At 35.3% G+C, this 26,981-nt stretch overlaps 2 protein-coding genes across 2 annotated transcripts in view; one reads left to right on the forward strand and one right to left on the reverse strand.

Annotated features, from left to right (window-relative positions):
• LOC127448973 (uncharacterized) overlaps window positions 1-26,981 on the forward strand; it is a 222,445-nt gene that overhangs the window by 138,518 nt on the left and 56,946 nt on the right. The gene's annotated exons all lie outside the window — the stretch shown is intronic.
• Window positions 1-26,981, reverse strand: part of LOC127448953 (voltage-dependent calcium channel subunit alpha-2/delta-2-like) — a 282,297-nt gene that overhangs the window by 129,285 nt on the left and 126,031 nt on the right. Inside the window, exon 4 of the mRNA XM_051711950.1 lies at window positions 11,334-11,393. Coding sequence (XP_051567910.1) covers window positions 11,334-11,393 — 60 coding nt within the window. The remainder of the gene's footprint in view (window positions 1-11,333; window positions 11,394-26,981) is intronic.

Below are 26,981 nucleotides of genomic sequence, written 5' to 3' on the forward strand. Positions count from 1 at the left end.
AATAAATTACCATATTTAATAATCAAATATAAAAAGTTATATTTAAAGTCATATCACCAATTAAAAATCATAGCTTTAATTACTTTTTTATTGATTTGTTGATAGTAATACATTAATTCTATTTGATTGTTTATCTATTTAAATATAATTAAATTATAATATAATATATAATAACTATATCAATAATAATATTTAATTTATAATAATAAAAAATTCTATAAATACAAAATAAATAACTACAATGATTATATTTAAAAATTATGTTTATTTATTGATAGTTAGTTACTTATAGCCAGTTCTAATGTAGGAAACACTGGTGTGTACACAAACCTGCAGTCCACAAGCATGATGCGTCTGTTTGCTTAAGTGTATTGCCAATAATGCAATCCACGTGTGTGTTTATGTATGCATGGTCAACTGTGTGAGAATACGAACACCTGCCCATGCAAGTGTGTGCGTCTGTGTGTTAACGAACTGCTTGTTCAGTACCTGCCTCAGTCCATCTGTGCTTTGTGCTAACAGAGGTGACATCATCGGCCCAGATTCCCAGAATACCGCAGCTGTTGTTGCCGTAGCTACCAGCAAGGCAGCTCATACTTCATTGCGCGAGTCACCATCACTTTGTCCCGTTCGCTTCTCCTGATGGCCATACATCACGGCTGCTGTACATACTTAATTACCATGACAGCCATGATAGATAACCACAAACCTCATCTGTTTGGAAAGTCCAGTGCGTCTGTCCTCTACGTCCCTGTGTTATATTCATCATGGCAATGCTGTAAACGATATGAGCTGCTTTACATAAAAGCGTTTGGAATGCTGATATTAATGGTTGTTCTGTTGGTGATTGTTCTCATCACCATAACAACAATGTGAATCAATGTTATACTGCAACTGCAGTAGCATTACGTTTGCATTTTATGATTACAGATTGAACGATATGTAGCATTTGAGGTGTAATGTGTGTTTCTTCAAAGTGCCAATGTGTAACTTTTGTCTCCTTATAGACTATGTTTCATCCATGATAATAAGATCTGATCATGGCGTTGCTCAACCTTCATGTGTAAATGTGTTAATGTTTTGGTATTTTGTATGATGTCATTTAATTTTTTCAGTTTTTGAAGGAAAAGCTTAACTAGCCTTGAATGTGCTATTGCAAGACGCTAGCTAGCAGTCAATTAACTCTAAACTTTGAAACAAAAGAAAATTATTGTTTCTGAATTAAAATTCTCAAATACTTAACGGTTTGGTTATGACACCCAATAAAGATAATTTCAGATTTAATTTTAATTACATTTTAACAAAATTAATAACATTTCTGTTCTTTAAGCTATTAGTGTGTTGCCCTAGCAGAGATGTGCTATTTTCATGATAACCAAATATAAACTCTTTTGGAAAAATTCTATTGTTTTCTAGAATACTTGCTGTAATATCATTACACTGGGGACATGCATTATTTGTTATAAAAAAAACATGTAAACATAAATACAAAATTAATTGAAAATATGGTCTCTTAGGAAAAAGTGGCAGGTTAAATATCTCTTATTTAAATGCTTTTTTTAATATAAATAAATAGTCTGTGAGGTTAAAAAGTTAAAAAGTCTGGGTGAGGGACAAGTATAACATATGGAAATTCAGGCAAATGTAACATTTCAAGAGTTTATAAAATGAGTACAAACTATTTAAAGAGATAATTAAAAAGTGTAAATCTATTGAAATATATAATTTAAAAATAGAATAATTGTTTGTTTATGCATTTTAAATACTAAACAAATTGAAAATAGGGTTTATTTTTTATTTTTAGTTAATAAGGTATAGTTGAATTTCCCTGATTTTAAAACTTTTTATAAACAAGTGAGGTCAAAAATAAAAAAAAAATGTGTATGGGTACAACAAAATTAAGACTTAACAAAATTAGGAAAAAGTAATTAAAGACAATTAATTACTTAATTAAAACTAAAAAAATTATTTAGGCATTTTAAATACCCCCCAAAAAAAAAAAAAAAAAAGATGAATTCTTAAGTTCTAGGACAATTTTATAAATAGAAAGTCTATAAGAATCTAAAAAAAGTTTAGAAGTTTGGGTGGGGGACAAGAAAAAAAAGGAAAATTCTGGCAAATGTTATATGATTTTTTGAAACACTTTCTCTCAAATGCTTGGTGTGACGGTAATCAGTATTGGGGACATCCATTCTTTGTTATAGAAAAATACAGATGCTACACATCAATATTAATGATCTGAAAGAATGATCTTTCAAGTTCTTAGGAAAAAGTGAAAAGTTGTCTTTCACTGATTTTAATGCTTTTTATAATTAAAAAAAGTCTCAAAATTTTAGCATCTTTATATCATCATATTTTACACTTTACCAAGTTAGGAAAAGTAATTAAAGACACACAATAACAAAACTCTAAAGCTTTTATAATCTATCCTTAAAAACTAGAATGATTTTTAAGCATTTTTGTTCTATCATATCATCCTGGGGGACAGAAAAGTTCCATAATTGAAGAATCACTCTTTTATTTGTTCGTTCAATACCATTGTCAATCCTGAATGAGCTGGTTTCATGTAACAGTTGTCATGTTTGGCTACAACAGTGCATACTGAGTTCTCCGGGCTCGGCTTTTAATAACGACAGCAGCAGCAGTCGTGGCACGCCGGCCTTTTAAATTCATCAGAATGCAGTAGTGTGTGAAAAAGTCGTTAAATTCTTTTATTGCGTCTTATTTCTCAAGGTCGTTTAGGCCGGCCTCTCTGTCACAACTAGTTTGAGAGCCATTTCTAGGCTGATTAATGGGATTGTCTCGTTTAAACTGAAGCAGTCAATGCGACGACTACAAAAAGACTACAACTCCCTCGGTTCGCTAACATAGCATTGTTTTCACTGCTGTGTACTGTAATATCATATTTAATACGAATGGTGGCAGGTTATGAAGAATAAACCAGGACTGTGTCAGATTTAGTTCAATACCTGTCAAGCTTCATGAGTTTCTTACATCAGTTGAATATTGAAGAAAAAGGTGTAATATTTCATACACATTACCCAGGCTCCCAGTTTTATTAGTGGTGTTTTCCACCCGTCACTGTGCTAAAGAGCTGGCAACTTAATCGTATTACAAACAACTGTTCTGAATCTACAGTAAAAACTGACACATGAAGAGACTTCTCATTGAAGGACACAACATATCCAAGCCTCCTCGAAGCCCCTCCTTGCTTTCTCGTCTCTCGTGGGAAGACTGTGAATTGGTTTGGCCCCTACAGAGCTTCATTACCTGGCCTAATTATATAGGAAAATTAAATCAGCCTGCAATACATTATTAATGTCCACACACCATCAGGATTCAATTGCAGTATTTGCAACAATATGATATTTTCAAACTGTTTTCACGCCTGATTAGAAATGAGGACAGATAAGAGGGAAGTGTGAGAGAAAGAGGGAGCTAGAGAAAGAGGAAGGTGAGAGAGTAAGAGAGAAAGAGACCATATTAAACTCTTAGTGAATGAAAACTGAGAAAACTAGGTGTGTCAATGAAAACGGGGGCAAAAAGTGAGAGAATGGGTGGGGGGGTGGATTTGGGTAGAATGAAAAAGAAAGGCAAGATGGGAATGTTAAATGTTCTACATCATCAGTGCCTGATCTCTTGAAAAAAGATGTCACGTGGCTCCTTACACATATCACGACAGTTCCGATGTAAAATGTCCAATGTGTGGCGCTAAAAGCAATAAAATTTTCTCCCAAACAGACGTTTTTAGGATCGAGTTATGCAGCAAAAAAATAAAATTAAAATAAAATAAAAAATACCTCCCTACCCTAAACCTAACAGATCGTTTCAGAAAAAGATATTTGAGATGAAAAAAACTCCATTGTTGAAGCAACCAGTTCATTTTGTGGTGCTTCAATGACACTTTCGGCTCATGTGTCGACTCACGTTCTCTTCAGGACTTGTACCCCGGTCCATTGTGTCACAAGTGCAACGCTCTATCAGTTGAGCTACTGCACAATTTAATGGCTTTTGAACAAGCTTATAAATGTAGTTGCTTGTTATGCAATGCAAATGTTAAATGTATTGCTTTACAAGTCATGCTACAGTCAAAGTGAGTGAGGAACAGGGCAAAAAGTAAGTGTTTATGAACTGATAATCTGCAGTGTTATTCGTGATTTGTGTGAAAGGGAAAAGTCATTTTTTAGTGCCTCTAGTGTTTATTTCACCATAAAACTGCTGTGATACATAAGTCACGTGAAAAATAAATGTTTGAAAATGTATTGTAGGTGTAGTAACATGTTTTCATGAGACCAGGTGGCATTTTTAACCTAGTTTAATAAGACCTCCGATGCATTTTTTTTTTTTTTTTTGCCATGTTTATCATCTGCTGGGCAAAAATATTCCGAATGTAAAGTCGTAAGTCTGATTACTTAGAAAAGTGAAAGTACACCTTTCCTTAACAAGCTGCACGATTTGACGTATCATTCAGGTCTGTCATGACAAGTTACGCTATCAATTTTAAATCACGAAATTGAACCCAAAGTATGAAAAATAAACATAGTGATACTTGCCTTAGCAAACAATTACTTTGTCTGATTGTCATTTACTCATGATATTTGAAAATGCAATTAAAGCCTTAAAAGGGGAAACATTTTAGCAATGTTAATCTTCAGTAATACAAGCATTAAAACCAGAGGCTTTCTCGCAAAAATTACAACCAATCACGTGAAACACCACAACTGCCAAAGGTATTCGAAGATAACCGAGGCTTTATAGAATACCCCAAAACAACAGGAATGTCAGGTTCACTCTGTATGATTTTGACAGGATTTTGAAATTGGAGACAAATTTCAGGGATCATAAAAGAAATCGGAAGTTTTTTTTTTCAAGTTGAGCTCAATCTACAGCATTTCTGGCATAACGTTGATTACCACAAAAATTTGTTTCGACTCGTCCATCCTATTTAAAAAAAAAAAGCAAAAATCTGAGTTACAGTGAAGCACTTACAATGGAAGTGAACGGGGGCCAATTTTTGGAGGGTTTAAAGGCAGAAATGTGAAGCTTATAATTTTATAAAATCTTAATGTAATCTTACATTAAATCTTCTGTTATAACTCATGTATTATTTGAGCTGTAAAGTTGTTGAAATCATAATTTTTACAGTCTTTGTGGAATTTTAGGGTTAACGTCGTCATGGCAACAAGTTGTAAAATTGGTTATTTACACAGATGCGGTTAGTAAGCAATTTTATCACACTAAAATCATGTTAACACACATATTGTTTATGTCTTGTGGCTATCACTTTGAAACTGTATTTTAACGTTTACGGATTGACCCCATTCACTTCCACTGTACCCACGATTTTTGCTTTTTCTAAAGAAAAGGAGAAACGAGTCGAAATTAGTTTTTGTGGTAATCAATACTATACCACAAATGCTTTTGATTGAACTTAACTTGTATTGAACCCAAAATATTCCTTTAACAGCATTTGCAATTAATCTTATCCTCCAACGAAGTTCTGGCAGTGTCAGAATCTTTGCATCTGTGACTGCTCCTATGACGGCCGGATAAGATAAAATGCCGACAACACAGTCAATCGGAGCAACTGGGACCAGAGTCTTGGCTATGATGTGTATCATAAGTCTGACATGCTGTCGGACTTGGTGTGGCGCTCCAGGGCGGACATATATGAGGTATGTGTCCGACTGGCTGGGGATGCCTGCGTTCTTGGTGATAGACAGTGGCCACCATCCCCCCAACCTCCCATCCCGCTGGTGATTTTAGTGGCTAAGCAGCCATGAATAGAGATGGACCCTCTCGGTGAGGACGTCTCATAATTATTAGTTTTAGAGCCTTTTCTCAAATATCCCACGGGAGCACCGGGGTTAAAAATCCATTTGTGGGAAGTGTAGCATGACATCAAGTGCAGTCTCCGTGGAGACGGCCAACCTTGCACAGCGGAGGGTGTTTGCTTCTGTGTGTGTCCTACATATGGAACACATTGGTCTGATGTGTGTGTTTTTGAAACTACGAGTGTATTTTTGTTGGCATGTGTTGTATAGTCACCAAAGTTGCCCTAAGGGATATATAAAGTCTATCATATATACATAGATCAAATCTATCCATCAATCTTTCTATCTATCAGAGACATGACATGCACTATGGATACTAGGTCACCACCTTCCAGCAGTTCACTAACAAAAACTGTAATCAAGAGTACCGTGGTACTACCATGGCTTTATGGACAGATACTATGGTGTTATTACCATTGTACCATTGCCATATTTTCAACTTTAAATCAATGCACTTCAGCATGGCTACAATCAGTGCTATATGTTGCAAAAAATGCCACAGCTAGACTTTTGACACTAACTAGTTCTTCGATTCATATTACTCTAGTTTTAGCTTCCTTGCATTGGCAACCAATTAATTTTAGGGTTGATTTTAAGACTTATTAAGACTATTAATTACATATAAAGCACTATGTGGTTTGCCATTAGCAGAACTATTAACCCTCTGGGGTTATGGATTTTTTCCTCATAACAGCAGAAACAACTTAAAATACTCCATCATTTTTGGGCATACAGATAAGTGTATGACATCATTAGAAACTATAAACGGTCTATTTTTATTTGTGTACACTCACAATAACAACAGAACCTTGTGCTTTTGTAAAATAAAGAAAATAAACAGGTCGTCTCTGTCTCCGTGAGCATCTTTCTGAAACGCGTCACAAAAATGAACTGAAACTCCACGAATACTTATCAGACAAACATGAAACATAAGTCTAAAGAAAGCTTAAAATGTCTACTTTTAAATAAAACAATTCAAATTTAAAACAAATATTCTCCTGCAATGTAATCTGTATGAAACAAAGCGATATACAGTTTCTCCTGGCTCAGCTAATTATCCCTAATGTGATCACACCCACCAGCAGAGAGCGCTATTCATACGGTAATGTGCTGAGACGATCAATGCAAATGGTAAACGCCCCAAACAGTGCCTTAAAAAACATCAAGTTCAATCACTTTCCTGCACGTTTGGAAGATGGCATGCTACACAGGTGAGGACGCTCCTGGATAGTGACAAAGAGTTCACATTTTCCTCCGAAGAAGAGCGGGAATCGGACGAGGAACATTTGCATTTTGAAGAGCGACTTGATCCAGCCGAGGATACAATTTCAGATGAGTAAGTCATTTAGTTTTACTTACATATTAGTTGACATGCTATTTTATATAAACATGGACATATTTTACAAGTTGGACTATTTCCAGACTTGCCAGCCAGTATTCAAAGTATTAAAATTTGAATTATGTCCTAATAAGCAAGTTTTAGTTACATTTAAATGTTGTTTCAGCTAAAGCAGGTATTTGTATGCTGTATGATATAAATATGATATGTAATATGATATAAAAATAATATGAATGTTTAGATTATATTTTAACCAGTATTTATGCTGCCTCATTACCATCAATGAAGTTTGTGCTTGCAAATATCTGTTCAGGTATAAATGTGTAAAATGTGCTGTAAATATGCCCATATTAGAAAATCAGCATATTAGAATGATTTCTGAAGGATCATGTAACACTGAAGACTGCAGTAATGATGCTGAAAATTCAGCTTTGATCACAGGAATAAATTGCATTTGACAATATATTCAAATAGAAAACAGTTATTTTAAATTGTAAAAATATTTCACAATATCACTGTTTTTGCTGTATTTTGGTTCAAATAAATGCAGCCTTGGTGAGCAGAAGAGACTTCTTTTAAAAACATTAAAAAAATCTTACAGATCTAAAACTTTTAAATGGTAGTGTAGGTCGAAAGTTCTTAAGTAAAGTCTTTATGTAAAGAAAATGTATAGTCAGATTACTTCTTTTCACTTAAACTACAAACAATACATTCAATCATTAAGACTCCTCACATTCATTCTCTCTCAGGGGAGGGGTCTTTGTCTCCTCAGGTGTGAATCACATCAATATTCATGACTTTTTTCAAAAACTTTTTTCAAAAACCACGCATAAACGTTATTTTCTAAAAAATACAAACATGTACATACATGTTGTTCACATATTATTGTAGCCCAGTTTGTGCTGAATACAGTGTTATCAGACTTTAGCCATTAATATGTTTTTAAGCAACTGAAAAGAGCACAAATGTCAAGGCATGTCAAAACTTCTCCAGGGCCCAAAACACACTCAGACCCCAGTGGGTTAAGACCAAACGAAACATTAGATCTCTTAGATCTTCTTGTCATGACCTGTTAGCTGTTCCATGATCTATATGCAAAACAAAAGGTGATAGAGCATTTGTAGTTTAGGCCCCACGATTAAGGAACAGCCTGCCCTGCTTTATTAGATCTGCTGAATCTGTCTTTTTTTAAGTGTCGTTTAAAAACTCATTTGTATAGACTTGCTTTTACTACTTTGTGAATTTTTACCTTGTGTTTTTCTGAGTGTGTTTTGATTTTATGTTTTGTGAAGCACTTTGTGCTAAATTGCTAAAAAGGTGCTATAAAATAAAGTTATTACTGTATAGGATCATTAATTCATTCATTAAATAAATCAATCCATCCATCTATCCATTTGTCCGTCTGCCCATCTATCCATCAATAACATTAACAGTATAAATCATACATGAGTATATATATATATATATATATAATCACAGGAAAACCACTGACTGCTTTTGGCTGAATAACTTCAGTAGCTTTAAAAAGTATTACTGTATTATAATTAGGGATGTCCAGATACCGATACTGGTATATACATGTACTGGTACTCGACCTTGAAAAAATGCTTATATACCAAAAACTGATACCATCTGACGTACGAATGTCATTACGTAAACATTCAGCCCACAAATTAAAATCACGTTATGTCCTAGTGAGATTATTTAACTGCAAAAGCTGCAATTTAATGAGATAAATATATAGTTTGCATGTAATTCAAATGTGAGTGCTTGTGAATATGTGTAGACAGTGTTGCGCTGGCACCGTTTTAAAGCTCCTCCAAGGCTCATACAGGGAAAACACCATCATGAGCATCATGCGCTCTGTTTGTAGCAGATGAGAGTAAACAGAGTGCAAATTCACGTTGTAGCGTGAGGCACATTTAGAGGACATAATTATTTAATTAAATAGCAGCCTTTTGTGGTTTAATAATCACTTTGGGTCAAGTAGCAACCGGCTTTTCCAGAGTGGGAAACTGCCATCATAACGTCAGAGCTCTTTGGTCAAAACAACACAGAAACACTTCAAAATAAAAGCTCCGTCAAAATTAAAGCTAAACTTATTGGGAAAAAGTGTGAAAAAAATATATCACTACTGTAAAGTTATGTAATATTCACTGTAATACTACTACTACTAACAATATTAATAATAATAAATCAGTAGTAATTGTATTATACTTAAGCAGTATCTAAAATCTGTGATTCTCTTTTATGCAGCACTTTCTTTGACAAAATAAAACTCCAGTGTATTTTGGATTGTGCTGTGAGGTTCTGTATATAAGCACTTCATTTGATAAAAAAATAATACAATATAATGTTGGACATTAATTGTTATATTTTAATTTGATTAAAGTTTTAATGAATTCATTTACGTATTTAAACACCATTTTGATGATATAATTGAAATTAACTGTTGATATGGAGTTCAGAGAAAAAAAACTCGGTATCGGCGAGTACCAAAAAAGATCGGTACTCATACTCGTTCTCAAAAAATTTTTATCGGGACATCCCTAATTATAATCATACAAAGAAAACCACTCATTTAATTAGTTTTGTCCTACATACAATACTGTGCAAAAGTCTTAGGCACAGAAGATGTTTCACAAAAGCATTTGTCTTAAGATGGTTATTTATATCTGTTACTTCAGTGTGTCAATAGAAAATATAAATTTTAGACTCCCAAACATTACTTTTGAAAACAGAAAAGATTAGAATAGAAGAACAGGGAGCCCTGCAACAGATGTCATGGCCCTCACAGAGCCCCCAACTGAACATCGTGTCAGTCTGAGATTACATAAAGAGACAGAAGCAACTGAGACAGATTAAATAGATAGAAGAACTGTGGAGAATTCTCCAAGAAGCTTGAACATCCTATCTGCCAACAACCAAGAAAAACTGTGACCAGGTGTACCTAGGATTATTGGTGCTGTTTTGAAGGTAAAAGAGTTCACACCAAATACTAATTTAGCTCTTCTTCTGTTTACTGGATTTTGTATGACATTAATTGATTAATGAAAACTAAAACTTTTGCACAGTACTGTATAATTACTTTTTTAAATTTCTGAATAGTTTTGTACTGGATACTGCTTTTGTAAACCCAAAGCACTCTTTACTTAATTTGTATCTTTGTTCTACTGGTTAATATGACAAATAACCATGTGGCAATCCCAATTTTATGATAATCCAGTAAATTAATTGTAAATATTACAATTTAAAGGTACTTCATAATACTTGCTTATATCCAAATATGTACTTGAAATTTGGTGGATGCAAACCAAATGATTATTCATAACATCAGTGCAAAAACAGCTTCACTTTACTTATCATGAGAGTTAAAAAAAAAAAAAAAAAAATATATATATATATATATAAAAGATTCTGTCATGTTCAAAGGTATCAAATATGCTTTCAATAAATATGCTTAATCAGCAAAAAGTTCTACTAAAAACCAATAGAGATAATTTCAGAATATTTTGTTGTTGTGTAATACTTTGTTATCTGCAAAATTGAATAGTTGTGACACTTCAACACACATATAATACACATTGTTTCTCACAATATGCTACCCAAGTTCTGTCTGTCTGCATTTCAATCCTCCAAGGGCGCCCGGTGGTGCCGCTCAAGGAGATCTCATTGAAAGAGTTACTCTTGCATTTGACAACATGACTAAGTTAGCCAGTCAATTTGCACTGAGAAATAACCTCAGCGAGCGATCAATGGGGCATCCAACATCAGGGGCCATGTTGAACCAACTCTGTGGCTATGTAAAAACACAGCCCTGTTGATTCAGTTAATGTTAGATTGCCAACAACCTACTGAACAAAACAGGGAAAGTGTTTAAAAGCACATTTCTTGGGCACAAATGACAAATCTGTCTTTTTCACTTTTGAAAGTCATTTTCACAATCAAAACTGCTAATGTCTGTGCCAGTGATTATTTCTGTTCCACTGCTATTGAGAGAAAGCCATCCTTAAATTGTTCTCATATTCTCATTAAAAAGTTGAGTAAGATTGGAACCTCTAATCTCACTTCGAGGTCATCGGTGCTTTCATTTTCAACAGCAGGGCGTCCACTTTTCATTTAGTGGACGTATTATTCAGACGGTTGTATTTTGAACTTACTTTGATGCCATCTTGCCATGAATGTTCTCTCTGGATGTCTTCAGCCTCTCTAGCCAACCTCTGAAAGAGAGGAAAGATACAGAGGTCAAAGGTAAAGAATCATGGATAACAAATAACCTGAAATTTGAAGCCTAGATAAACAATAGCTTGGGTCAAGCAATATTCAGACATATATTTTAAATATTAGTTACCCTAATAGAAACAAACAAACAAACAAACAAACAAACAAACAAACAAACAAACAGGGAGTCTAGAGATGAGGGGAGATGTTATGCTAATTATTAGATACAAATAGTACCTTATTATTTGCATGTAATTAGTTTCATTCATAATTGATCTAAGATAAAGTGTTAATTCTATCCTAACTTTTACTGAAAAAAGCATGCATTATATTTCCAGACAACAATGTTGTATCAATTGATTTCATTTAAAGGCATAACTGCTTTAAAAAATATTTGTATTATTAAATTTCAAGCATTTTCCTGCGGTGTGTCAAGCTATAATTCATCTAAAATTTTAATTCATACATTTTTGTTGTCCGTAATTCCCTTAGAACTATTATACATGCCATTTTATGAGCTTATATTAATTGAGATACTACATGGAATATTTGTCTAAATGGAATTTTGTTTTTGTCACACAGCAGGATCATTTATGTGAACTGCAAACAGCTAGGCTAAAAGGCCATTAAATGTGATAGAAAACTTAAAAATTGTGATTTTTCAAGACATGCTTTCCCGTATACATTCAGATCAATTGTAACTCAAAATCTTGGACTTAAAAAGGTTCCTTGGCATGTTATGTCTAAACTACCCTTCTTACAAATATTATGTAAAATGTTTTATGTATTGTTTTCAACAACAATAAGCAAAGTTTTCTCTTTGACAGTTCTCAGAACGCGTAGGCAGCACAGCATGTCAAACATTCATTATGTGCGTCACCATCATTGAAAAGCTCTGTTTCTACAGTGACAACCCACTCTTCTGTGCTAATGGTGATATTTCACTTCAATTCTGCTCAGTATGTCAACTTTTCCAAGAAAATCACTGTAACAGATGTGCCAGAGAAATCTAAATTCAAGCAACAGATTCAATTCCATTATAGAGACTAATAGGCAGTGCCATAATTTGCATGTGCCTACTAAGCACTAAAAGTATGTACTTCAAAGATTATGAGAAAGTACTAGAGCTGCTCGATTACGACAAAATCATAATCACGATTATTTTGATCAATGTTGAGATGTTCAGCACACACACATACGCCGCCTGTCAATCAAACAGGGTGAAGCTGTTACTAGATCACTAGCGAATTATACATTTACGTGCTCTGGATTACTTTCAGCAGCAGAATAAGAATATGAACTTTCTAATAAGTGACACAGGCCTAGGCTATCACAAATTTAGCTGGTTATTTTTTTGTTATTGACATTTTAATTACTCTGCTTGTCCGGTCAGGCAAGTAAAATTCTCTTTCACTTGCCCCTTCAAAAATCCACTTGTCCCAGACAAGCGTTAATGTCGAGCCCTGGTTAAATATTGTATTCAACATTCAACAATTTTTTCTTCTGCAGTATAGCTCCTTAAGTAAATGTACAGTGTATAATGCGGCTAAGACTACACTCTCTCTCACCTTTATGTTCACATCGATCTATCTTTAACTCACAAAATACAAATTGATCTTCTTAATAGAGCTGTGTATCGCCGATTGTCTTCATGATTAGAAACATATAGTGAACGTGAGACATATATTATGATTCACTGCATCACGAGCCATCATGTTATAATCTAGCTGCAGCAAACACATGCGTGAAGAGTGTGCATCAGCCGTGATTCAGTGTGATTCAGTCACTTCAAGCAACTCATAGACGCAGAGCTGACCACACGGAGAAATGCCAGTTTCTGAGTTCTTTTTTTTCATAACCCGCTTTCTGATTATTTTAACTTTATTAAAGGATGATTTAAAGATATAAAGTCGGGGTGTTTCATTGTGAAACGGAATGTGGCACAATAATCGTTTTATCTCGATTATCTTGTTTTTATGATCGTTGGAAGACAAAATCGTAATTAAAAATAAAATCTGATTAATCGGCCAGCCCTAGAAAGTACATACTTTTGAGTGTGTAGTAATGTAGTACACCAATATTGGGACATACTATGATTTCATAATATTGCATCTTGATACCACAGACCTTTTTATCGCATACTTTTTGCGTTTGCGTGCATGCGTTAGCGTCCATCTACATTTGCAACTTTTAAACCCATTATTACATCTCAATTAAGTTTATATATTTCAGAACTGCTTCACATTTATTTCTATTTTTCTATGACTGAAAAATCCACCACACACTCCTTCCTTTTCATAATGCACAGGATTGTCGTTACTAGTATTAGCCCATAAGGTATGCATGGATGCAAACTTTCGAAAAACCACTGGAAATAGTACACAACATACTTTAATTTGGGATGCACAAATCCTAATCTTGCATACTACATAGAGTGGATAGTATGTGAATTAGGATGCAGTCTACAGCCAGAGATATACTTTACATAAGTACGCATATGCTGATTTGAGCACTTTGTCAACGTACTGCCAATGCGAAGTCTGGTTGAACATGCTTAACATGCATTCTTGCGTTACCCTAGCTGGAATAAACCTCAGTATTTAAGGGGGCAATAGAGGTACCTTCAAAAGTCTGTGCCATTAATCTGGATTTGTTATTATTCAAGTAAGTTTACCTTATTTGCTTAGCAATATTTTCTTCAACTGTTCCTCCGCCATGACTATAGTTAGCTTGAAAAAGAAAACTCACTCTAGAAGCGGACAGTTCACACTAATGTCCGCTATAGCGCCTCTTGTGGTAACGTTGAAAATGCCACAGTACTTGGTTGTAATATGAATTGTGGTCTGACACATTTAGAAATGCAACTATGCATGAAATTGAGCTTCACATACTTGTTTTCAAGTGGTGTTCTATTGCTCTTTTTTAAGTAGGACTTTGGAAATTTGCCTTTCAGAGTTGAATGGAATGCAGCAATATACTTGATTTGAGTCCAACATAACGAAGTGTAAAGAAAGCATATGTTTAATTGGACGCATATTGATTGCATCAGCATTGGTGATTGGTTAATGTGCCCCACACAAATTTTATAAAAAGTAGCTGATCCAACTAAAACTATGGAAAAGCTGCCTTCACCATCTGGACGGAACATTGGAATTATTTTTTTCCTGACCTTTGCAATTTTTTCTTGTCATGCTCAATAAGGAGAAAATAGCATCTGACAGTTCTGGAAAGTACCACAGAAGTTAATTAGTCCAGATAAAAATAAAATAAGTTTGAAAATAGTTTGGAAAGTTTTTCACTGACAATTGCTATAACATTAAGGCTGTGTCTCCAGAGTTTGCGCTAGATGTTCACTAAAGTCCTTATGGTTGAGGTTTATAGCTGAGATTTTGATGCATACTTTCATTATGTCTGCATAATTATGGGAGGACACACTGCAATTAAATACTCTTAATTCTTTCTCACACATTACTACAATTTTAAATGATGAAATAACCCTCATTTAAAAGGTTAGTTCAGGCAAAAATTTAAATTCTGTCATAATTTACAGTATTCACCCTCATGTCATTTAAAACCTGTATGACTATTTGACAGAGGTGGGTAGAGTTGCCAAAAACTTTACTCAAGTAAAAGTAATAATGTTAAAAATTACTCGAGTAAGAGTAAGAAAGTATCCAAAAAAAGAATACTCAAGTAGTGAGTAACTAGTTACATTCACATATAATGTAATGGATGTTTACTCTCCTATATTCCAATATATGATACACATTTAACATGCATTACAGAATGATTAATAATAATAATAATAATAATAATAATAATAATACTATAAATATATTAATATTATTGTTAATAATGGAAATTGTCATCATTCACCACCATGTTGTTCCAAACCCATATGACTTCTTTCTTCCATGCATGAAATGAAAGGGATAGTTCAGCAAAAAATTTAAATGCTCTCATTTTCTCACCCTCATGCCATCCCAGATGTGTATAACTTTTTTTCTTTTGTAGAACACAAATAAAGATTTTTAGAAGAATATCTCAGCTCTGTTGGTCCATACAATGCAAGTGAATGGTGACCAGAACTTTGAAGCTCCAAAAAGGACATGAAGGCAGCATAAAAGTAATTCATACGACTCCAGTGATTTTCAGAAGCAATATGATAGGTGTGGGTGAGAAACAGATACATATATATATAACTTTATAATATATAAAGTCATTTTTTACTATTAATTCTTCTCCCTGCCCAGTAGGTGGCGATATGCACAAAGAATTGAATCACCAAAAACACAAGAAGAAGATTTTGAAAGTGGAGATTTATAGTAAAAAAGGATTTAAATATTGATTTGTTTCTCACTCACACTTATCAGATCCCTTCTGAAGACACAGAATGAACCAGTGTCATTTGAATTCCTTTAATGCTGCCTTTATGTGCTTTCTGAGCTTCAAAGTTTTTGTACCCATTCACTTGCATTCTAGTATAAAATAACAGAGTTGAGATATTCTTCTAACAATCTTTGTGTTCAGCAGAAGAAACAAAAAACCCCACACATCTGGGATGGCATGAGGGTGAGTAAAAAATAATTCCTATAAGGAGATGTTAGAAAGAATGCTAACCGTAATCATCATTTACTTTCACTGCATGTTTTTTCCCCCTCCATATTTTGAAAGGGAATGGTGACTGAGACTCTCAGTCTCTAACATTCTGTCTAACATCTTTTGGGTTCCACAGAATACAGAAAGTTTCATGGGGTTGGAAGAACATGAGGGTGGGGAAATGATGATATACAGTTGTGCTCAAAAGTTTGCATACCCTTGGAGAATTGGTAATATATGTACTATTTTTAAAGAAAACATGAGTGAGAAGGCAAAACACATTTCTTTTATTTCTTATGGGATTCATATACAACTGTAGGTTATAACAGAATGGCACAATCATAAAACAAAACATGGCAACAAAGAAAAAAATTAAATGACCCCTGTACAAAAGTCTGCATACCCTTAGTTCTTAATACTGTGTATTGCCCCCTTTAGCATCAATGACAGCGTGCAGTCTTTTGTAATAGTTGCCTATGAGGCCCCAAATTCTTGCAGGTGGTATAACTGTCCATTCGTCTTGGCAAAATGCCTCCAGGTCATGCAAAGTCTTTAGTCGTCTTGCATGAACTGCACATTTGAGATCTCCCCAGAGTGGCTTGATGATATTAAGGTCAGGAGACTGTGATGGCCACTCCAGAACCTTCACCTTTTTCTGCTGTAACCACTGGAGGGTCAACTTGGTCTTGTGCTTAGGGTCATTGTCGTGCTGGAAAGTCCAAGAGCGTCCCATGCGCAGCTTTTGTGCAGAAGAATGCAAATTGTCTGCCAGTATTTTCTGATAACATGCTGCATTCATCTTGCCATCAATTTTCACAAGATTCCCCGTGCCTTTAGAGCTCACACACCCCAAAACATCAGTGAGCCACCACCATGCTTCACAGTGGGGATTGTATTCTTTTCACTATAGGCCTTGTTGACCCCTCTCCAAATATAGCACTTATGTGACAATAAAACTCTATTTTGGTCTCGTCGCTCCAAATTACAATGTGCCAGAAGCTGTGAGACATGTCAAGGTGTTGACGGCATATTGTAACCGGGCTTTTTTGTGGCATTGGCGCAGTAAAGGCTTCTTTCTGGCAACTCGACCATGCAGCTCATTTTTGTTCAAGTATCATCGTATTGTGCTCCTTGAAACAACCACACTGTCTTTTTCCAGAGCAGCCTGTATTTCTCCTGAGGTTACCTGTGGGTTTTTCTTTGTATCCCGAACAATTCTTCTGGCAATTGTGGCTGAAATCTATCTTGGTCTACCTGACCTTGGCTTGGTATCAAGAGATCCCCGAATTTTCCACTTCTTAATAAGTGATTGAACAGTACTGACTGGCATTTTCAAGGCTTTGGATATCTTTTTATATCCTTTTCCATCTTTATAAAGTTCCATTACCTTGTTACGCAGGTCTTTTGACAGTTCTTTTCTGCTCCCCATGGCTCAGTATCTAGCCTGCTCAGTGCATCCACGTGAGAGCTAACAAACTCACTGACTATTTATACACAGACACTAATTGCAATTTAAAATAATTTAATTTAATTGCCATTTAAACCTGTGTGTGTCACCTTGTGTGTCTGTAACAAGGCCAAACATTCAAGGGTATTTAAACTTTTGATCAGGGCCATTTGGGTGATTTCTGTTATCATTATGATTTAAAAAGGAGCCAAACGACTATGTGATGACAATAATTGGCTTCATATGATCACTATCCTTAAATAAAAGAAAGTTTTTTTTTGCACGATCAGTCATATTTTCAAAATCAATGCCAAAATGTCAAAATTTCTGCCAGGGTATGCAAACTTTTGAGCACAACTGTAATATTAATTAAAAGCTGAACTATCACTTTAAGGATGCTTCTCAGATTTGGACGAATCTGTCAATTCTAGTAATTATTACAGTGATAAACGTGAACAATGTCAAACAGTCCCAAGTTATGTATATAATGTTTAATTTTATATTGAAGCAAGATCATGCTTTATTCATGCCTTCTGTCATTATTTCACAGCTTTTTACATCCTGCGTGAATTTAGTTCAGTGACGGTCATTTAGATAAATAATTCTGTACACTAAGGGTAAATTGCACCTTATCTCTGTGTTTGGAAGCTTGTTTTCCATAAGCCGCCCGCATCTGTCAAACACAGTGCACGCGCTAACCTTGCACATGCAGAATTGCTCACAATCGCGATAGGCAGGGCAAAACATTTGCACTTAATGCGGATGTTTACAAAGATTTATACAGTAGGCACTGATATGTTGCAGCGCTGATATAAAAATGTAAACTTAGAAACTGAGGTCATAAGAGCCCACAGTTACAGATTCATGCTGAAAATGAATGAGTATCACCATGACACAGACAAGCTCACATTGTCACAATCTCTAAAACTTACCTCACCGTGTTTTCTTAAGATGGGGCTGCAATTTTAATCTTGAAATCTATCCTTGTCTTGGTGTAAAATGAAGGCATTGTGTGGAGTGAAGAAATGTTTGTTTTGCGTGCTTGCTGCTGTAGTGTTGAACGCGACTCGAGGGACAGCATGCAGCAGCTGTGAAGTTCCGTAAGAGTCCCATTCAAAAATCTCAATAAAATACGCATTTATTAACACTTATTAAATTAAAAACAGTAATGAAACGACAGGAACAGTACCCACTGTAACTGTTTTTTTCATCAGAAATTTACTTGAGTAAGAGTGAAAAGTACCCACCATAAAACATACTCATAAAAGTAATTTTTTCCCCCAAAAAGTTACTCATGTAAATGGAACAGAGTAAATGTAACACATTACTACCCATCTCTGCTTTTTGATGTATGAAATTTTAGTCTGTTCCTCACACAAACCTATTGCATGCTGCCAGATGATTTGGAATATAAGCGTACAAGTCGTTTGGACTTTTATGGTACTTTTTTTGTCATTTTAGGAGCTTTACAGTCACAGTCCCCTTTAACATTTATTATCTGAAAAAGAGAGGCCAAGATAGGAAAAAAAAGGTTACTTTTTCTGTTAAAATAAAGAGAGTCAAACGGATTTGCAACTACATGAGAGTGAGAATGATGACACAACTTTCATTTTTTGAGTGATTCATTGCTTTAATCATCCGTGGGAGCACAATATTTTTTTAAAATCCCCATTTTAGGCGCCTTTAGATGTACCGCACAGGTGATTCACTCTCTGTCTCTCTCAATCCCTGTTTTTCGTGACTTTCCTGGGAAGATTCACCTGATCTTCATCCAGACTCACCCACGAACACCTGCCGCCCATTGCAAACTCCCACTCATTCCCACTGGGAGTGCTGGAATTATGCCCAATCTCCTTCACTCGACAAAAGAACTGCCATAAAAAGCCTTCGTAACCATCAATTACATACATTTCATCGACTGCATGAGAAATAATTCAAACTGTTATTGAACTGCAGCTTAAACATCTAATAGACCTGCAGTGGTAATGTATCTAATGTTAGAGAAATAACCGGGTGAGCGTTTGAGAGGTGAGCTTAATTCAAGGGCAGTTGCATTTTATGGCTATACCATTAGGAGTAATGCAAGCGCCAAATGACACTTCACTCCAGGGTGCCAATTCATATGGTATTAAGCACTATGTCTTATTGACCAGAGTTGCATGAGGACATTATCCACATCTATACATTTTATGTGCAACACTCCATCTTACCCAACCCAGATTACAAGTGAGACGTCCATTTCGTACCAAACAAATTGACCAAAGATATTTGTGTACAGCAATATTTGTTATTAATGATGCAGTCTATAATTTCTGAACCAAACAGAACTGTAATCTGTTTGATCAACCCTAGCTAGCAATATTGGCATGAGGGGGACCAACCTGTTTGTCCAAACAATGAAAGATAAGAGGAGTGTCTCATGATCCTGTTTGAAACCAATCATTATTTCCCACAATCCCGTTAAGTGCCACTTCTGGTGAAGAAATAGCACACTGTACCATAACAAAAAGAAAATGAGGTAATAATTATTTTATATAGTGTTAGAGGCTGTTGATTCTGTTTCCCATCCAAAAAATTATATGTAAACATGCAGTAGATGGTTCCTTTGACCGTTGTGGCGCATCTCGTTGTAATTCCATTTGGTGCCACTAGTGGCACAGAAATTCCACGCAGCTTAATGTAAGAAAATTATGTAAAGATTATTTATAGATTAGTGTTAGAGCTTGTTCACATCGGATGTGCTTTTGCATGCATCTGCACTGCTTTTCAGTTTGATTTTGTTTTTGTGTAAACATGCACTAGATGGACGTCTTTGACCGCTGTGTCGCATTTGCTGCAATTCCGTTTTGTGCCACAAATGGTGCAGAAATGACAGTACACTATGCACCATGAAAGAAAATTATGTAACAATTATTTTGGTAAAGTGGTAGGGCCAGATTCCTTGCAGTTTTTCCAGTTGTTTCTCTTTGTAAACATCCGTTAGATGGACATCTTTGACCGCTGTGCCACGTCACACTGATATTTAAGCGTCTTGCACAAGAGCGCCACATTTTTAAGACGCTGTGTCAAGTTACAAAAATGCACCTAGAGACACCTGCGTTCGGCTCATTCATTGTGTTGTGTCTAGATTTTTTTGTACAAGAACAAGTTTGGAATAAACAGTCTCTATAAACAGATTAACAGCCTCTTAGTCTTTAGGCTTTGTATACAAAGCGTACAATTTGGACTTGTTTTTTACATTCGATCAGACCGAGATTAGCGTATGTCATTTGCCAGTGATGAAATCAGATCCGTTTGTTCAATGCAGTCAATATATTGTATAACTACATTGGTTACAGAAGTAATGTTTTTTTTTTTGTTTTTTTTTGTTTTTTCGTGGGTTAGACTACAAATAATTCAACATATTTGAATTGGGGGAAAAAATGTGCTGGCTGTCTAAACAAAACCTTTGTTTGCAGTACGAGACTAATGGCAGGTGCTCATTCTGATTTATGTGTAACAACAGAATTCTATTAGCTTAATAAAAACAGTTCAACATTGTCTTGAAAGTAGCATTGTTCAACACTGAGGCCAACTACCTAAACTGCACACTTGAAATAACATGCAGCGTTTGTAACTTTTATAATACAATACTGTAATGTGTGCATGAATTAAATGTGCTTAGCACGGTTAACCTAAGGGCACTCTCTTTGAATGTCGAGTCTACATTAGCTGACATTTAACTCTGAGAGGCCATTGGATCACTAATTGACGACCACCGAGCTGAGAACAAATCATATATGCACAGTTAAACAGCTATGACACCTTTGATTGTTCACAGCAGACATGCAATATTTACAGTACAGGTCGATTTTCGACAGTAATGTTGAATTTGGCGAAATTTGGACGAATTTGGGAAAAATAACATTAACCAATAATACCACAGCCCACTTTCCATAATCCAAACTATTACAATGGAAAAAATCAAGTCTCACACAACTTTATTTGGGTAAATCTTACAAAGAATTAGCAGGGTCATATTTCTACAGAGCCCCTTAACTGAAATTTGCGGGGGAAAAAAGTCCTGAGAAACTTTCGCGTGCTCACACGTTACAGTTTAGCTGTTTTCTGTTTATGCCATTTCTTTTTTTTTTATCCCCTTTTTTCTCCCCAATTTGGAATGCCCAATTCCCACTACTTAGTAGGTCCTCATGGTGGTGCAGTTATGTAAACTGGAGTTATCATAAGTACTCATAAATGGGCACCATAAAATGTATTCAAGTGTATTAGCCTATCCTTGTAGGCCAAGTTTAAAATATATCTCTATCAATTCATGCACACCCATGCACTCGTGTTCTCCGTGAGATGGCGCTGACGCAAAAGGAAATAAGATATTCATAAACCGGAAATTGTAACACGTGAGCACGCAAATGTTTTCTCATGTGTGCGGGAAAGTCTTCTTGTGTGCATGCGAGAATCTCCGGATTTTTTTTTACCCCGCAGAGGTCAGTTAAGGGGCTCCTTATATTTCACCCAAAATTATTCTTTTTTCCCTAAATATTCTTTTTTTTTTGTCCTAATGGTTTTTAGGACCATTAAAATGATCATGACAATTCTGCAAATTTCCTTTCCAAATTCTCATTGCTGTAACGCAAAACAAATGCAAAAAAATAAAAATAAAATAAAATAAAATCTCATACTTAGAACTGTAAAATAGTAATGAAAATCAAATGGATTTTTTACATTTAAATAAACAGCATAAATTAAATTCAGTACAGCAAATAAAATCACCATGTGTATATATATACAAATGTACTTCAAAATTTAAACATGCCATCTTTTTGCATTACTGTAATGTAATAAAAACATTACAAATTACGGAAGTTAAATGAGGTGCAAATTCTATTTAATTTTGTATTAAATTAAGGCAGTATTTGAAAGTTGTGTACATGGCAAAGTGGTATTTTAAAAGTATGACAAAACTGTCCACAGTGAAAATTCAATATGGTTTCTTTATCTGTCTGATCAGCAAACATGTCTCTCATCTTTATATGCCACAGCAGTTCAATGTCTGAGATATATTGTTTTGCACTGCCTTGCGGTTTTCCTTTTATTGCCTTTACTATCAAATGAGTCAAGAAAAAGAGGAATAGTTCATTATAAGGACCTGAGAGCTCAATCTTCTTCTAAAAATCTTCATTTGTATTCTGCTGAAGAAATACAGTCATACACATCTGGGATGGCATCAGGCAGGGTAAGTGAATAATGAGAGAATTTTCATTTTTGGGTGAACTATTCCTTTAATTCATTGAATCATAAAATGAAAGGTCAAATTGAGAGCTTTGCATTGAAGTTTATTGCGCATTTTGGAAAATGTAGTAAGCCTTCCAGGTATTCTATGCATACAGGACATTTTCATCCCATGCACAGAATACATACTGCAGAAATAGTACAAGTAGTTTGCTAGTATGCTATAGTATTTCGATCACAGACATACACCTCCTGCTGGGTTGTGCTTACAGAGCACTAACTCCAGAGATCAAATGCAGTTAAGTCATTTAACTGAGTTAAAGACTTTAGTTCAATATACAAGATACCCAGAACGTCATGTCTGGAACTGCTGAAGTGTGTGAAAGATGAAGTTGACATCTTTGTTGCTGCGGTACTGTGGCGTTACATGGATGAACACACAGAAGGATGGGTGAATAGATGGATAGATTGATAAATGGACAGATGGATAGATGAATAAATGGTTGGATGAATAGAGAAGGTAGCACATGAACTGACAAGTTAAGAAGTATCTTTTCATTAAAGGAATAGTTCACCCAAAAATGAAAATTCTCTCATCATTTACTCACCCTCATGCCATCCCAGATGTGTATGACTTTCTTTCTTTAGCAGAACACAAAGATTTTCAGAAGAATATTTCAGCTCTGTTGTTCCTCAAAATGCAAGTGAATGGTGACCAGACCTCAGAAGGACCAAAAAGCACATAAAGACAGCATAACAATAATCCAAATGACTCCAGTGGTTAAATTCATATCTTCTGAAGCGATATAATAGGTGTGGGTGAGAAACAGAATATTTAAGTCTTTTTTTACTATCAATCTCCACCTTCGACCAACTCCAACCAGTATGCAGATTTACAGTTAAAAAAAGGTCTTAAATATTGATCTGTTTCTCACCCACAACTATCATATCATTTCAGAAGACATGGATTAAACCACTGGAGTCATATGGATTATTTTTATGATGCCTTTTGGGCCTTCAAAGTTCTGGTCACTATTCACTTGCATTGTGAGGACCAACAGAGCTGAAATATTCCTTTAAATGTTCTACTGGCATGAGGGTGAGTGAATGATGAGAGAATTTTCATTTTTGTGTGAACTATCCCTTTAAAGCTTTATGAATGTGAAAACAAATTAGATCTCTTTTCTATTTATATCTTCTATCTACAAATTAGATCTATTTCTCAATTGTTTCTCCTAAACAACACTGATATTAAAATAAGACGTTTGAGATTGTTTAATATCTCAATACACAATTGATCATTTTAATTAGGCTTGAATACAAATAGAGACTTTTTAGATCTCTATAATATATCAATTGCACCTCCTAAAAAGCACTGAGATTAAATGGAGACTTGAGACATTTTTAATATCACAACTGTTTCTCCTAGACAGCCTTGAGTAAAAATAAATACTTTTTAGATCTCTATAATATCTCAGTTGTGTCTCCTTAAAAGCTTAGAGATTAAAAGGAGACGTTCTGAGATCACTTTAATATCTCAATTGTCTCTCTTAGAAAGCACAGAGATTAAATGAAGACTTGTGAGACCTTATTCACGCTAGCGCCATCTTTGGCTGTGAGGGATAGACTTACAATCTAGAGATTGTTTCTCCTTGAGTTGAAATACTTTTTAGATCTCTATAATATCTCAATTGTGTTTCAAAGAGAGTCTTGAGAATACATCAAGACTTCTGTGAACTCTATAATATCTCAGTTTTCTCTTCTAGACAGTACTGAGATGACATGGAGACCCTTGAAGTATTTTTAATATCTCTATTGTTTCTCATAGATAGCTATGAAATTAAATGTAGAATTTATGGAAACTTATGCTGAGATCTCCTGATTCTCAGATTTTTCTCCTAAGAATAAAACAGCTATCTTCTCCAGCAATCTCAAATGAGTCTCAAGTTTCAGAAGAGATCTAAACAATTTTTCAAACTGTACTCATATTTGACAATACACCAGTCGGTCATCAAAAGTTAGAGATTTACATATGAACTCAAATATTTCTCATCAAATTCCTCCAAGACCAAATTATCTGAGTTATTCTATCCACGTTATTCCTCTATATTCAAACTGTCATTTGAGCAACCTCTGCATTAGAGTTTTGTAGGGTATCATTTTCTCAAGACTTCCATTTACAGCTTCTGAAGGTCAGATCGAGGACCAAATTTCAGAATAATCAACCTCAGGAAAGATCCACCAGAGTCCTGGTCTCAACTTTTTCTCGACCATCATAACCTGTCATACTGTATGTGGGTTGACCCCGATGATAGTTGATTAGAGACTGTGCTCTGGACTCTGTGGCCGATAATGTCTGTCAGAAAGAGAGATGGCGTTTGTAAACCCTTCATTCTCTCCAGCGTGCTCAGCTGGGATTAAACTCAATCACTGGAGCCACTGAGTCAGAACACACTCACAGTAACAGATGGGCAAAGACACACACTGATAGAACCAGAGAGAAAGACGAGGTGTTTGGAATTTAAAACTTTTCAGTTTCTATCCGCTGTGTGTATGTGTGTGTTTGAAGCTCTTGAAGAATACTTGAGCTATATTGGTTTCTCTCTGGGTCTTTGTTAATCACTCTTTTGTCCTAATTCACAAATAAGGTTGTCAGAGAAATCTTCTTAAAATCTAGTTTAAAACAAATGTATCAAGTTCGTAGAAATATAATCTTGGTGTCCATGTTGTTTTCATACATTTAAAAAAATAAAAATAAAAAAAATGTTTATAGCATTTTATATATATATATATATATATATATATATATATATATATATATATATATATATATACAGTTGAAGTCAGAAGTTTACTTACACTTAGGTTGAAGTCATTAAAACTCATTTTTTAACCACTCCACAGATTTAGTATTAGCAAACAATAGTTCTGGCAAGTCAGTTAGGACATCTACTTTGTGCATGACATGAGCAATTTTTCCAACAACTGTTTACAGACAGATTGTTTCACTTTTAATTGACTATACCCCATATTCCAGTGGGACAGAAGTTTACATACACTAAGTTAACTGTGCCTTTAAGTAGCTTGAAAAATTCCAGAAAATGATGTCAAGCCTTTAGACAATTAGCTTCTGAAAGGAGGTGTACTGAACTGGAGGTGTACCTGTGGATGTATTTTAAGGCCTACCTTCAAACTCAGTGCCTCTTTGCTTGACATCATGGGAAATTCAAAAGAAATCAGCCAAGACCTCAGAAAAAAATTTGTGGACCTCCACAAGTCTGGTTCATCCTTGGGAGCAATTTCCAAACACCTGAAGGTACCACGTTCATCTGTACAAACAATAGTACGCAAGTATAAACACCGTGGGACCATGCAGCCATCATACCACTCAGGATGGAGATGCATTCTGTCTCCTAAAGATGAACGTAGTTTGGTGTGCAAAGTGCAAATCAATCCCAGAACAACAGCAAAGGACATTGTGAAGATGCTGGAGGAAACAGGTATGCAAGTATCTATATCCACAGTAAAACGAGTCCTATATCGACATCCTGAAAGGCTGCTCAGCAAGGAAGAAGCCAATGCTCCAAACCCGCCATAAAAAAAAAGCCAGACTACAGTTTGCAAGTGCACATGGGGACAAAGATCTTACTTTTTGAAGAAATGTTCTATGTCTAATAAAACAAAAATGTAACTGTTTGGCCATAATGACCATCGTTATGTTTGGAGGAAAAAGGATGAGGCTTGCAAGCCAAAGAACACCACCTCAACCATGAAGCATGGGGGTGGCAGCATCATGTTGTGGGGGTGCTTTGCTGCAGGAGGGACTGGTGCACTTCACAAAATAGATGGCATCATGAGGAAGGAAATGTATGTGGATATATTGAAGCAACATCTCAAAACATCTGCCAGAAAGTTAAAGCTCGGTCGCAAATGGGTCTTCCAAATGGACAATGACCCCAAGCATACCTACAAAGTTGTGGCAAAATGGCTTAAGGACAACAAAGTCAAGGTATTGGAGCGGCCATCACAAAGCCCTGACCTCAATCTAATAGAAAATTTGTGGGCAGAACTGAAAAAGCATGTGCGAGCAAGGAGACCTACAAACCTGACTCAGTTACACCAGTTCTGTCTGGAGGAATGGGCCAAAATTCCAGCAACTTATTGTGAGAAGCTTGTGGAAGGCTACCCAAAACATTTGACCCAAGTTAAACAATTTAAAGGCAATGCTGCCAAATACTAACAAAGTGTATGTAAACTTCTGACCCACTGGGAATGTGATGAAAGAAATAAAAGCTGAAATAAATCATTCTCT

Source organism: Myxocyprinus asiaticus, chromosome 12, assembly GCF_019703515.2.
Source record: "Myxocyprinus asiaticus isolate MX2 ecotype Aquarium Trade chromosome 12, UBuf_Myxa_2, whole genome shotgun sequence".
NCBI classification, from domain to species: Eukaryota; Metazoa; Chordata; class Actinopteri; order Cypriniformes; family Catostomidae; genus Myxocyprinus; species Myxocyprinus asiaticus.